General features: G+C 35.4%; 1 protein-coding gene across 2 annotated transcripts in view; it reads left to right on the forward strand.

The window, feature by feature from the left end:
- Positions 1–14,750, forward strand: part of LOC142344461 (uncharacterized) — a 94,369-nt gene that overhangs the window by 22,238 nt on the left and 57,381 nt on the right. For both annotated transcript variants that reach the window (XM_075396120.1, XM_075396121.1), the window contains exons 5-6: positions 6,980–7,219; positions 10,840–11,097. In XM_075396120.1, coding sequence (XP_075252235.1) covers positions 6,980–7,219; positions 10,840–11,097 — 498 coding nt within the window. The remainder of the gene's footprint in view (positions 1–6,979; positions 7,220–10,839; positions 11,098–14,750) is intronic.

A 14,750-nucleotide genomic window follows, 5' to 3' on the forward strand; every position in this document is an offset into this window, starting at 1 on the left:
CTCTCCGCGGCGAAGTTTTTATAGTATTGTAATTGACAGAAAGGATGCTAGGCTGTAACATAGTTCCTAATCGAGCTCCATGGCTGCAATTGTGCTAACAATATTTTTTTTCTGCATCAGGAATAATTTGTCTTTGCAATTTGTTCAAATTCTAGGAGCCGCGATGCAAATTAGAGCAATTATCTTATTATTGGCAATACAAGTGGACCCCAACGGAGTTCAGCTCTTAATTGATAGGTTGAAAACGGAAAGATAAATATTTCGAAAGTTGATTTAAAAACAATTTCAATGACCGGCCAACAGCTAGGATGTCCATTTTTTTCGCAACTTAAAAGTTCATTTTATCAGCTGTAAAAGCATTCTAACTTGCCACAGTTGCCTTGTCACAAATCAAAGCCTAACTGAGCGGCTACTCATTTTTCTACTCATTTCAAGGGTGTTTCGAAAAATATTCTTAACCAAAAAATTGATACTATCTGCAATTTAGTTCAATACTGAAATTCAATGCGTGCCAATTCAATTAACAAAAAAAGTTTGTTAATTTTGTGAAAAAAACTTTATGTGTTTTTTTCTTAACGATGTTTTCTTTTTTTTCGGTTTTTGAGGGAAAATTTGTTGCTTTGATTGTATTGATCATAACTCAGAAAATTTCTATGCCCATTTTTTTTTTTAAAATTAAAGACATCATCACGTAATTTGAATAGTCAAAATCCACAGTTTTGATACTTTTGCTTAAAAAATTATAGTTTTTGTTTTTCTTTTAAAAAGTTTGTAAGTTGTCGTTCTTTGCTATTTGCCAAAAAGATACACATGTTCTAGATCCAGACAACTATTTTTGAGATCTTTGTTCCCAACGCGTTTTAACTTCATTGTGCTCAATCATCCCTGAGGCGCGATTTTTTTTGATTGTCGCAATTGGTCTTATTGTCGCAATTGGTCTTGATCTTTCAATTGAAATAACTTTGCTAGCAAATGCGCCAACAATAAAAAAATACATCGATCTGTTAGTTTTCAAGTAATCAGATGCCGATGATAGTATCACAGTATTATTTTATTGATCTCATTTTTGGGGATGATATAAAAGATGAAGCCAAATATTGTAGCCATCAAGCAAATTTTTGAAGTAACCTTTTGTAAAAATTAGTGGAAAACGAATTATGAAGGTCCACCTGTAGCTATAAAATACTCACGCTTCCCTAAAAACAGGATAAAAGCTGACAAAAGAACACAACTTTCTATAATATAGCAATTGCGACATCGCAGTTAAGTCTATTCGCCAACTACGACAACATTTTTTTCTGCCCTACTAGCTCTAAACTAAATCGAATATAGCAATCAATTTTTAAACTATTTTCTTCAATTTTCTGCCCCGTAATATTTGCCGAAATCTTCTGTTTAGGGGCGTCGGATTTAAATGGTTTGAACAAAAACTGTACATACTACAAGCACTTTATGTAGTCATTTACATGTAATAACACTTTTCGGGATCGTTGAGTACTTTAAAAAGGCACTTAAAATTTGAAGAACAATTTTCTGGCCTTTCAATAAATGTTCGACCATTTTTTAGAAATAAATTTGTCACCGAGTTTTGACTAGTCGCTTCATAATTTTAATTCAAATTCTCACCCAGTAACATACGCCTCCTCATATTAATTGTTTAGCAAATTTAGAAACCATTGTGTATCTATGATCCTGTGAAATCCCTTCGATGGATTTTCTATGACCCAGAGAAATCCCATCGCTGGATTTTCTAAAATCCAGATAATCCCTTCGATGGATTTTCTATGACCCAGAGAAATCCCATCGACGGATTTTCTATAATCCAGATAACTCCAATCGACGGATTTGCTATGATCCAGAGAAATCCCATCGGCGGATTTTCTATGACCCAGTGAAGTCTCATCGATGGATTTGCTAGGATCCAGAGAAATCCCATCAATGGATTTTCTATGACCCAGTGAAATCCCAGTGATGGATTTTCTATGATCCAGAGAAATCCCATCGATGGATTTTCTAAGACCCAGTGAAATCCCATCGATGGATTTTCTATGATGCAGTGAAATCCCATCGATGGACTTTCAATGACCCAGAGAAATCCCATCGATGATTTTTCTATGACCCAGTGAAATCCCATCGATGGATTTTTCATGATCCAGTGATGTCCCATCAATGGATTTTTTATAACCCAGTGAAATCCCATCGATGGATTTGCTATGATCCAGAGAAATCACGTTGATGGATTTTCTATGACTCAGTGAAATCCCATCGATGATTTTTTTATGATCCATGGAAATCCCGTTGATGCATTTTCTTTGACCCAGTGAAATCCCATCGATGGATTTGATATGATCCTATGAAGTCCCATCGATGGATTTTCTATGACCCAGTGAAATCCCATTGATGGATTTTGTATGATTCAGAGAAATCCCATCGATGGATTTTCTCTGAGCCAGTGAAATCCCATTGAGGCATTTTCTATGACCCAGTGAAATCCCATCGATGGATTTTCTATGATCCAGTGAAAGCCCATCGATGGATTTTCTATGATCCAGAGAATTCCCATCGATGGATTTTCTATGACCCAGTGAAATTCCATCGATGGATTTTCTATGATCCAGTGAAATCACATCGATGGATTTTCTATGATCCAGAGAAATCCCATCGATGGATTTTCTATGACCCAGAGAAATCCTATTCTATGATCCGGTGAAGTCCCATCGATGGATTATCTCTGACCCAGTAAAATTTCCTCGATGGATTTGCCATGATCCAGAGAAATTCTATCGATGGATTTTCTATGACCCAGTGAAATCCCATCGATAGATTTTCTATGATCCGGAGATATCTCATCGATGGATTATCTATGAGCCAGTGAAATTCCATTGAGGCATTTTCTATGACCCAGTGAAATCCCATCGATGGATTTTCTATGATCCAGTGAAATCCCATCGATGGATTTTCTATGATCCAGAGAAATCCCATCGATGGATTTTCTATGACCCAGTGAAATCCCATCGATGGATTTTCTATGATCCAGTGAAATCACATCGATGGATTTTCTATGATCCAGAGAAATCCCATCGATGGATTTTCTATGACCAAGTGAAATTCAATCGATGGATTTTCTATGATCCAGTGAAGTCCCATCGATGGACTTTCTATGACCCAGTGAAATTTCTTCGATGGAATTGCCATGATCCAGAGAAGTCCTATTGATGGATTTTCTATGACCCAGTGAAATCCCATCGATGGATTTTCTATGATCAAGTGAAATGCCATCGATGGATTTTCTATGACCCAGTGAAATCCCATCGATGGATTTTCTATGATCCAGTGAAATCACATCGATGGATTTTCTATGATCCAGAAAAATCCCATCGATGGATTTTCTATGACCCAGTGAAATCACATCGATGGATTTTCTATGATCCAGAAAAATCCCATCGATGGATTTTCTATGACCCAGTGAAATCTTATCGGTGGATTTTCTATGATCCAGTGAAGTCCCATCGATGGATTTTCTAAGACCCAGTGAAATTTCTTCGATGGATTTGCTATGATCCAGAGAAAACCCATAGATGGATTTTCTATGATCCAGTGAAATCCCATCGATGGATTTTCTATGACACAGTGAAATCCTATCGATGGATTTTCTATGATCCAGTGAACTCCCATCGATGGACTTTCTATGACCCAGTGAAATTTCTTCGATGGATTTGCCATGATCCAGAGAATCCCTATCGATGGATTTTTTTTGACCCAGTGAAATCCCATCGATGGATTTTCTATGATCCGGAGAAATCTTTTTGAGGCATTTTCTATGATCCAGATAAAACCCATCGATGGATTTGCTATGATGCAGGGAAATCCCATCGATAGGTTTTCTATGACCCAGTGAGGTCCCATCGATGGATTTGCTATGATCCAGAGAAATCCCATCAATGGATTTTCTATGACCCAGTGAAATCCCATTGATGGATTTTCTATGACCCAGTGAAATCCCATCGATGGATTTTCTATGATCCAGTGAAATCACATTGATGGATTTTCTATGATCCAGAGAAATCCCATCGATGGATTTTCTATGATCCAGAGAAATCCTATCAATGGTTTTTCTATGACCCATTGAAATCCCATCGACGGATTTTCTATGATCCAGTGAAATCCTATCGATGGATTTTCTATGATCCAGTGAAGTCCCATCGATGGATTTCCTATGACCCAGTGAAATCTCATCGATGGATTTGCCATGATCCAGAGAAATCCTATCGATGGATTTTCTATGACCCAGTGAAATCCCATCGATGGATTTTCTATGATCCGGAGAAATCTCATTGAGGCATTTTCTATGATCCAGATAAATCCCATCGATGAATTTTCTTTGATCCAGAGAAATCACATCAATGGATTTTTTATGATCCAGAGAAATCCCATCGATGGATTTTCTATGATCCATTGAAATCACATCGATGGATTTTCTATGATCTAGAGAAATCCCATCGATGGATTTTCTATGACCCAGTGAAATCCCGTTGATGGATTTTCTATGACCCAGAGAAATCCCATCGATGGATTTTCTATGACCAAGTGAAATTCTATCGATGGATTTTCTATGATCCAGTGAAGTCCCATCGATGGATTTTCTATGACCCAGTGAAATTTCTTCGATGGAATTGCCATGATCCAGAGAAATCCTATTGATGGATTTTCTATGACCCAGTGAAATCCCATCGATGGATTTTCTATGATCCAGAAAAATTCCATCGATGGATTTTCTATGATCAAGTGAAATGCCATCGATGGATTTTCTATGACCCAGTGAAATCCCATCGATGGATTTTCTATGATCCAGTGAAATCACATCGATGGATTTTCTATGATCCAGAGAAATCACGTTGATGGATTTTCTATGACTCAGTGAAATCCCATCGATGATTTTTTTATGATCCATGGAAATCCCGTTGATGCATTTTCTTTGACCCAGTGAAATCCCATCGATGGATTTTTTATGATCCAGAGAAATCCCATCGATGGATTTTCTATGATCCATTGAAATCACATCGATGGATTTTCTATGATCTAGAGAAATCCCATCGATGGATTTTCTATGACCCAGTGAAATCCCGTTGATGGATTTTCTATGACCCAGAGAAATCCCATCGATGGATTTTCTATGACCAAGTGAAATTCTATCGATGGATTTTCTATGATCCAGTGAAGTCCCATCGATGGATTTTCTATGACCCAGTGAAATTTCTTCGATGGAATTGCCATGATCCAGAGAAATCCTATTGATGGATTTTCTATGACCCAGTGAAATCCCATCGATGGATTTTCTATGATCCAGAAAAATCCCATCGATGGATTTTCTATGATCAAGTGAAATGCCATCGATGGATTTTCTATGACCCAGTGAAATCCCATCGATGGATTTTCTATGATCCAGTGAAATCACATCGATGGATTTTCTATGATCCAGAAAAATCCCATCGATGGATTTTCTATGACCCAGTGAAATCTTATCGGTGGATTTTCTATGATCCAGAGAAGTCCCATCGATGGATTTTCTAAGACCCAGTGAAATTTCTTCGATGGATTTGCTATGATCCAGAGAAATCCCATCAATGGATTTTCTATGACCCAGTGAAATCCCATTGATGGATTTTCTATGACTCAGTGAAATGCCATAGATGGATTTTCTATGATCCAGTGAAATCCCATCGATGGATTTTCTATGACACAGTGAAATCCTATCGATGGATTTTCTATGATCCAGTGAACTCCCATCGATGGATTTTCTATGATCCGGAGAAATCTTTTTGAGGCATTTTCTATGATCCAGATAAAACCCATCGATGGATTTGCTATGATGCAGGGAAATCCCATCGATAGGTTTTCTATGACCCAGTGAGGTCCCATCGATGGATTTGCTATGATCCAGAGAAATCCCATCAATGGATTTTCTATGACCCAGTGAAATCCCATTGACGGATTTTCTATGACCCAGTGAAATCCCATCGATGGATTTTCTATGATCCAGTGAAATCACATTGATGGATTTTCTATGATCCAGAAAAATCCCATCATTGGATTTTCTATGACCCAGTGAAATCCCATTGATGGATTTTCTATGATCCAGTGAAATCCCATCGATGGATTTTCTATGATCCAGAGAAATCCTATCAATGGATTTTCTATGACCCATTGAAATCCCATCGATGGATTTTCTATGATCCAGTGAAATCCTATCGATGGATTTTCTATGATCCAGTGAAGTCCCATCGATGGATTTCCTATGACCCAGTGAAATCTCATCGATGGATTTGCCATGATCCAGAGAAATCCTATCGATGGATTTTCTATGACCCAGTGAAATCCCATCGATGGATTTTCTATGATCCGGAGAAATCTCATTGAGGCATTTTCTATGATCCAGATAAATCCCATCGATGGATTTTCTTTGATCCAGAGAAATCACATCGATGGATTTTTTATGATCCAGAGAAACCCCATCGATGGATTTTCTATGATCCATTGAAATCACATCGATGGATTTTCTATGATCTAGAGAAATCCCATCGATGGATTTTCTATGACCCAGTGAAATCCCGTTGATGGATTTTCTATGACCCAGTGAAATCCCGTTGATGGATTTTCTATAATCCAGTGAAATCCCATCGATGGAATTTCTATGATCCAGTAAAAATCAGAGCTTTGCCATCGATGGATTTTCTATGATCAGAGAAAAAGTGGTAATGAACCATCGATGAGCCATCGATGGACTTTTTATGAAAATTCTTTGATCTATCGATGAGATTAACTGGGACTCCAACCCGGGCACGCGTTTACTTTCTGATGTTAATACATGTGCGCGGAAAACAGCGATAGTGCTCAGTTTATATACCCAGGCATATGTGCTTTTGGCAACGAAATGTTCGAACCCGATTGATAAGGTTACCAGTGGTCGATCAATTTTTAGTACAACAGTCTGGCGCGAAGTTCTCCTGATGACGAAAATGCGGAAGTGCAAAACGATGATGTAGCAGTTACCACTGACTTGGAAGCAAATAAGGGAGAAGCAACAGAAGAAGTTGAGAAGGAGCCAGTAGCGGAAGGTGACTCTTCGCGCAAAAGTGAAATGGCAACTCATGACGAGAACAAAGAGAAAATTGAAGATACAAAAGAAACGATTTATTCAACTATTTCTAAAGATAAAAAGGTGAGTTTGCTTCTTACAGCTGTCTTGTTCACATCTTTGTTCAGAGCTTTTTTTTGATAACCGCTTTTTGGTTCACACCTTTTTTGTTAACAGCGCTTTTGTTCACACCTTTTTTTTGTAAACAGCCTTTTTGTTCACACAAAATTCACATACTCAAATTGACGTGTAACGGAAACAAGAAACTTCGTAAAGCAGTCAATTCTAGTTATTGAAATAATAATAATAGCGGGTATTTCACTAATGTATGTATATACAAAAAAGTATTCAAGTGTAAGATATTTCGATATTTTCAAAGGTATACAGTTCCCGCGGGACGAACATTATAACTAAGATTCAATGGTCTGATCCCCATTAACAAATATCATATAATATAGAAAGATTATAGAGGTATACCCATATGGCAGAATGCATGGAAACACGGTAGCTTACGGTGCTTGTTAATAACGGTCAAACTTAGTCATGTGTCATTTTTAATTGTTCTCGAATAAGTTTGAAGCAATTATTGTAAACTATTGTAAAGTATGGCGTTAATTTTGCCGGACCATTTTCTGAAACATTCTTTCTATTTCATTACTTGAGAAATCTTTTCACGCTTGACTTTTTAATTTTTTGAGGGATTTGAATTGCGTGAATTCAGAAATTAACCCTGTTTCCGAAATAAAGAAAAGTGTGTCGATGACCGAACAGAGCCCGTATAGCGTAGGGGTTAATGTCCAAGAGGCTGTTAGGAGAGTAGTGGGTTCGAATCCCTCACCAGTTAGAAGCTTTTCCATCATGAAAATTTCTCTAGCCCCTACTTAAGTGCGTTCGAGAGCAATTTGTCCGCTATTAGTTCGTTCATGTTATATTCCTTTAAATTTTAACTACCCTAAGTTAAATTCTTAAATTAAGTTTTTAATTTGCTACCCTAACTTTTTTGTTGTGCAAATAATGAACCAAATCCAGCTCGTCGTAAATTTAAACTGTGTTGAGAAAGTTTTAATGAAAACAACAAAATGCACTAGTTCTTCGTCATCTAATTCTTTCCCTCAAAGAGTTGGGAAAAAACAGAAACACTCAAAGATCTCATTCGGGGCTTCACTGAAAACAAAATCTCAGCTCTCAGATCTTTTCCGTTTGTGCCCCCCCCCCCCCCCCCAGTACGTTATGCACCCGCAGTTACAAAGCATGTGTAATTACACAGTAAATCAAATCGTAAACGGGCGTGCGTCTGGAGGTGGAAATAATGCACCGACTAAGCTTAAAGTGGGACACAAACAAGAGAGAGAGATCCCAGCTCTCTTATGGGGTTTAATGTGGACAATTATAGATGCTTCCAATATTATCGAAGCTCTGATATCAGTAAAATCAAGCTAGGTAAGAAATGCTAGGAAAGCGCATTCAATTTATCATGCGTAGGGAACATATAGCAAGCTCTATCAAACACTTTTGAGTGTCGACAACAACAAAAAATCAAGCTGCTAATCAACCTGAACTATTTTTCGGCTGAGCCAAACGCAGAAATTTTTCTTGATGATCTATCTGGCTATTTAAATTGGTTGCGCTGTAACAATAAAGTGCATGCTGCTGTAATTGGGTGACTGTAGTGAATATTAACTGAATATTCATCAGAAACGTTACTGACTCCATTCTTGATGAACGCGTGAAATCGAAAGCATGTCTACACACGCTTTTACGTTTTACAATTACATGATAACTGAAACTTTACCTGTAGAAAACACAAATACTTTCGAAGCCCAAATTAAATCCGGCCATAAGGCTGCTGCAACAGATTTTCATTTTCAAAATTTTCGCGAACCAGAACTGATGAGTTTTTTTTGCAAAACTGGGGTAAATGTTCAAAAAAATTTTGTATTTTTGTGTTTTGATTTAAATGAAGGCAGGCAAAACCAGCAGCATAGGGTCAAACTCTATTGTGTGATTTGCAAATCATACCATTTTAAATACTTTGAGCCTCTGAAACGAGCTTTACTTGTGATTTTTTACGACCCTCTTTATGAAAAGAAAAAAGCATGACATAGCTGCTTAGTATGACTTCTTTTTAATTTTTTGAATTTGCATTATGTCAAAATTGTGGATGTCTTAGTAACATTTCAATGACAATCTTCCCAGCTTTTCCAAATAATACTATTGATGATGACACTTCAGTCAATTCGTTAGGAAAGATTTTTACAATTACATTATCTTATTGAATTATTTTGGATCAAATTTTGAATTCTATAGCTATTTTGACATTTTGACTTTAGTTTTCAGAGCCTCCAAGTTTTTGTTTGAATTTTTGCTTTTTCCCAATTGTATTTTCTATGGTCTATTGTTTTTTTGTTGCGGATGATGAGTAAATGAATTTTATTGACGATCAGCCGATTATCAAAGGCTACCGCGACCTATGACACATGTACTCTTTAACTCTGGGTTTAATTTTTAAAGTTCTACTTTTTTCAGTCTGACTCTTCTTACTTTATGCTGCAGAATTTATCCATTGGGGATTTTGTAGACAACAGTGACAACTGCTACCACTAGTCTCATTATATTTTCTCCAACCGCTTCAATTGATAAATATTCAACGTTAAAATAAAGCTTTTTTTAACAGTCATTTTATTGGTTTGCGATGATTTGTTATTTATTTTTCCAAATACGGAATTCGAAGGCTTTTATGTGTTTAGTTACAAATTCTGTTTTCCTTGCTTTATGTCTTATTAGTTGGCCGGACAAAAAGACTCACTGCTCAATTACCCAATGTGACAAAATTTTTATCTAAATAACTACGGTTAACGCAATAATCAAACTTTAAATGCAAGAAAAGTTCAACTAGCCTTTTGTCAGCAACGTGCGGGACTTGGTGTGAAGCTTTCTAAATAAAACATACAATAAAATTATTCTTTTAAGTTTGATAAAATCATGCTGGTAATACTGACTACTAATTTGTATTAGGGCTATTGAGCGAAAAGATCAAACAAAATAAACTTTATATATTGGCATTGGCGAACAGACAAAGCATTCACATACAAAACAGTCCGAGAAAAAATAGTCGCAACTAAACATAGAATTTAAAATACGCACACCAATTAACAAAGAAAATTTTTATGTTTGTTTTATGATTGTATGTCATTGGGCAAGTATCATAAGCTGCTGACAACATAGTTTTTAACCAAATGATGTCTTTTTTACCAAGTTTTTGGTCTTAATTCTCATCAATTGGAAAAAGAAGGCATACAGAATTCTAAATCAACGATTATGTTTGTTAATGGTTTGTAGATTATGTTTACAATTGTTTCGATGTTTATTTGAGACTATTTTGTTTTGCTTTTTATGGATTTTTTTCTGGGACCTGTTTGTCTACGATTGTTTCGTCTAAAAACGAATGGCATTGTGTATGTTGGCCCATCCAGTATAATGTCATGTAACCGCCCAATTCGTGCGTTGCTTCAGCTCTCGTTGAAAAGAGTTTCACACATTTTCGAGTAAATTTGCACGAAAAAAATGTGCGTTTCGTTGCGTAATGTAGACCATAGTTTTGATGTATGGATTTATGTATATTCTAGTAATATTGGGTTATATGTATCAATTTTGACATGCTGTGACTTTTTGAAAAATTGTCAAATTAAATTATTTTTCTACAGAAAGTTTCGGAGATCAAAAGTGATGAAAACGATAAAGAATATGAAGAAGATAGTGCATATCACATAGACTTTACTGTGACGCTAGCATCAACATTGGAATATCCGTCTCTTCGCTCTTCCGGCTCTACTGTGGAATATGAAAGACCAGAAATTGGAGATGAAACCATAGATGAGAACGATGACGGAATCAATGACAATATGCTGGACGTTCCGGCTGAAATTAACGCCCGGATCACTTCGCTGGCACTGGGAAAAGTGGTCAGTAGCTCAGTATTGTACACGATTGACTTTGAACTTTTATCGTGTAATATGAGACATGTTTTTCATAGACTTATCACAACATTTATCACAGATAATACATGCATGGCCTGACTAAAGGTTTGTAGGTCACTTTGTCGCGTCTTACACATTACATAAAGTTCAGGTAAGTTCAGGTGTGTTAAGGTAAAGTTCAGCGAAGCAAAACTACCTGAACCTGTTCAGGTAGAGAATTTTCATGTAAAATTACCTGAAAAATTAAGGTAAACCTTGTTTATACTGGAAGATGGGGTATATTCTTAGCAAGTTCATGAGATTCTTTTGTTTCTTTAATGACTATAAAAGGCGCAGTACTGTATACACGATTGTTTTAGTCACTTGATAAAAATTCACACTCGGTTGATCTTACACAATAAATTGATTTGTGCATATGTCCAGTATAATAAGGCTTGAGAAGTACATTATATCAATACTCCAATTATGTTATTATAATTTATACTTTCTAACAAGGCGGCTCGTTAATGTGCGTTCGCACATGATGTTCCGACCCGAGCTCATCTACATTTTTGACTAAAATGTCAACCAAATCAAGAGATAACAAAAATAGATGTTTGAGTTTAAAACAATCGTTACACATTCTATCTACTAATTGAATTACTAATGCCATGCTTCATTACAGCACCAACGTGACCTGACATTGAAGAGACTAGAAAAAAAATAGCACCAACAAAATTTTGGCGGCAAAAAATGAATATCTAAATTTAAAAGCACCTGGTAACAACGTCAAAATGCAGTCAGATAAAACCTTAACTACACAAGTTTACCTTTTACTAACTATACAGCAGATGAAAAGTTTTCTTAACGAGACTAGGTAACAAGCCGACAAAAAGAACGAACAGTGAGGCGAAACTTAAAAATTAATCAACATTTATTGCACCAAGAAAATTCAAAAATCTTAAAAAACATTGGTTTTTAATAAAAAAATCCTTGATAAATTACTAAAAAGTCATTACAAAACCAAAAGCACCCGTCTGTGGTCAGACTATGCCATAGAAACAAACTAAAGAGAAACTCAAAAAATTACAAATGATTTGCGAAAACGCAAACCTTTGCTACCATTAAAATCAATACCTATCATCTGAATATGTATTTTTAATTCAGTTGTTATTTCTGCTATTTCAGTTGAAGGATTTATACTGAAAGATTAAATAAGTTTACTTGGGCCACATTTAAAAACCATTGGGATCTGTTATTACGCGATTGTTCTGAAGGAAGAGAAAAAGAAACGCAAAAAATGGCCATTCAATAAACGTTCAGAAAAACGAAACAACAGTGGCACATAATATCAATATATATGTTATTTCTTGAAATACACGAAATTCGATGGGACATCTGATTGATGAATAGAAGTTAAATTTGACGAAAGGAACCTATTCGCTATATACTGAATGTTTCGAGCAACATCATTCATTCAGTCCTCAATTACAAGCCTATGAGATCTGTGAGCAATTTACGGCTACCTAAAGAACAAAAACAGCGAGTTCAGGAAAAAAAATTGAGCGACAAAAGGGTCGAAGGCATTAAAAAAATGAACTTTTCACTAAACACTCTTCAATTTTAAATTAATTTTTCAGGAGCAATGGGAAAACCTTTTTTATCAATATAATTTCAAAAAATCAACAAATATAAACAAATACATTAGACGCACGAAAATTGCGGGAAAACACGTATTATCAACGCCATTAAATTCATTAGCCTTCAACGGAAGCCAGTATATACAATAAATGATGCCTCGAGGGGACAATAAGTTTTTTTGCCAATCGTATTTCATCAATAAGACCTTACAACAAGTTAATGACTATGAAAACAACAACAGAGAGAGGCAAAAACCACAAATTCAGTAGAAAAGTGCCTGAAGAAAATGTCGAAGCAACTCAAATCATAAGCTCTTCCCTGAAAACTTTATTTATGATCCGTTGAACTTCTTCCCTAAACCAATAGGGACTCTCAGCAGTAAGATGATGTGATAAGATTTCAAAAGGATCGAAAAACAAAATAAAGTACCCAAAAAAAATATGAATTCTCGTGGCATTGATGTTTTAAAACTAATAGGTAGAAGATAAAACCGCTAACCAGATTAATTTTGGCTATAGTAGAACGGAAATGGATTCTGTTAGAACCAACAATGACCAAGAGTATTCACGAAAAAAAATTAGGAATGGTTGAATTTCAAAAAAGTTTCGAAAAATTATTTTTAAACCCTTAACAGCCAGTAAACTCAATCTTTCATCGGAGCTCAATGACGATGCTCAGATATAACCCATAGGGAGGAAAATGATGTCTGTCATGCATAAATAGTTAAAAAGACATCACAATAAGTCTTATGACAGAAAACAATAACAAAAACAGCAAAAACTAAAATTCAGCAGAAAAATGCGAGAAGAAAGTGTCGAAGACAATTAAACCATTAGCTATTCTCTGAAAACTTTCTCTGTGATCCACTGAACGTCCTCTCTAAGCCAATTGGATTACAATAATCTTTGGATAATGTGATAAAGAGTTCAAAAGTGACCAATAATTCAAAAAATCCAAAAAAAAATTAAAAAAAATTGAAATCTTTGTCATTGAAGTCATATAACCAATAGCTAGAAGATAAAACAGCTAAACAGAATAATTTTAGTCGCAGTAAAAAGCAAGTGGGTCCAGTCAATACTGAAACTCACTAACAGTTCAAGAAAAATTTAGGAATTGTTATTGTTCAAATAAAATTTTCGAAAAATGATTTTTATTTTAACAGACATTAAATTCAATAGCTTTCAACGGAAGTCAATAAAAACGCTCAAAGATGCCCCGGTGGCAGTACATTTATGTTTGTCATGCATAGCTATTCATTATGAGATCACAGTAAGTATAATGACTATTAAAACAACAAAAAAAAACAGGAGAAAACCAAAAAATCAGTAGAAAAGTGCAAGAAGAACGTGTCGAAGCCATTTAAACCATAAATTTTTGTTTAAAATTTTTATTGGTCATCCACAGAACATCGTTTTTAAGCTAATGGGAACTGTCAATATTTGGATAATGTGATAAGATTTCAAAAGTAACCAATAATACGTAAAAATCCAAAAAAAATTTTAAAAAATTGAAATTTTTTGTCATTGAAGTCATATAACCAATAGATAGAAGATAAAACCGCTAACCAGTTTAATTTTGGTTGCAGTAGGAAGGAAGAGGGTGCTCTCACCCCTGGACTGACTTACAATTCACTATAATAAGATTATGATTTTTTAATATTCAAAAAAAAATTCGAAAAATTATTTTTTAAGTCTTAACAGCCATTAGCCGCCCCCTCAATGAAATAGACATGTTCACTTAATGCTCATTATGGAACATATTGCACTGTTAGTCAATGAATCCCTACCATAGGACTCCAAAAAAATAGTAAAACTTCAAAAAGAAATTCAAAATTTCATTCAAAATTACGAAAACTCAGAATCGAAGCCAAAAAAAAACATGAGCAATTCCTTGAAAACGACGTTTTTTGTTCATTGCGCTTCATTCGACTATAAAGGAGTTTTGTCATTAATAGAACGTCGATATAAAATGTGACTTGTCTCTAGGTGACTTAAAAAAGCAAAAAAGAGAAAAGTTTT

The sequence above is a fragment of the Convolutriloba macropyga genome, chromosome 8 (genome assembly GCF_964194025.1).
Source record: "Convolutriloba macropyga chromosome 8, txConMacr16.3, whole genome shotgun sequence".
Classification (NCBI taxonomy): domain Eukaryota; kingdom Metazoa; phylum Xenacoelomorpha; order Acoela; family Convolutidae; genus Convolutriloba; species Convolutriloba macropyga.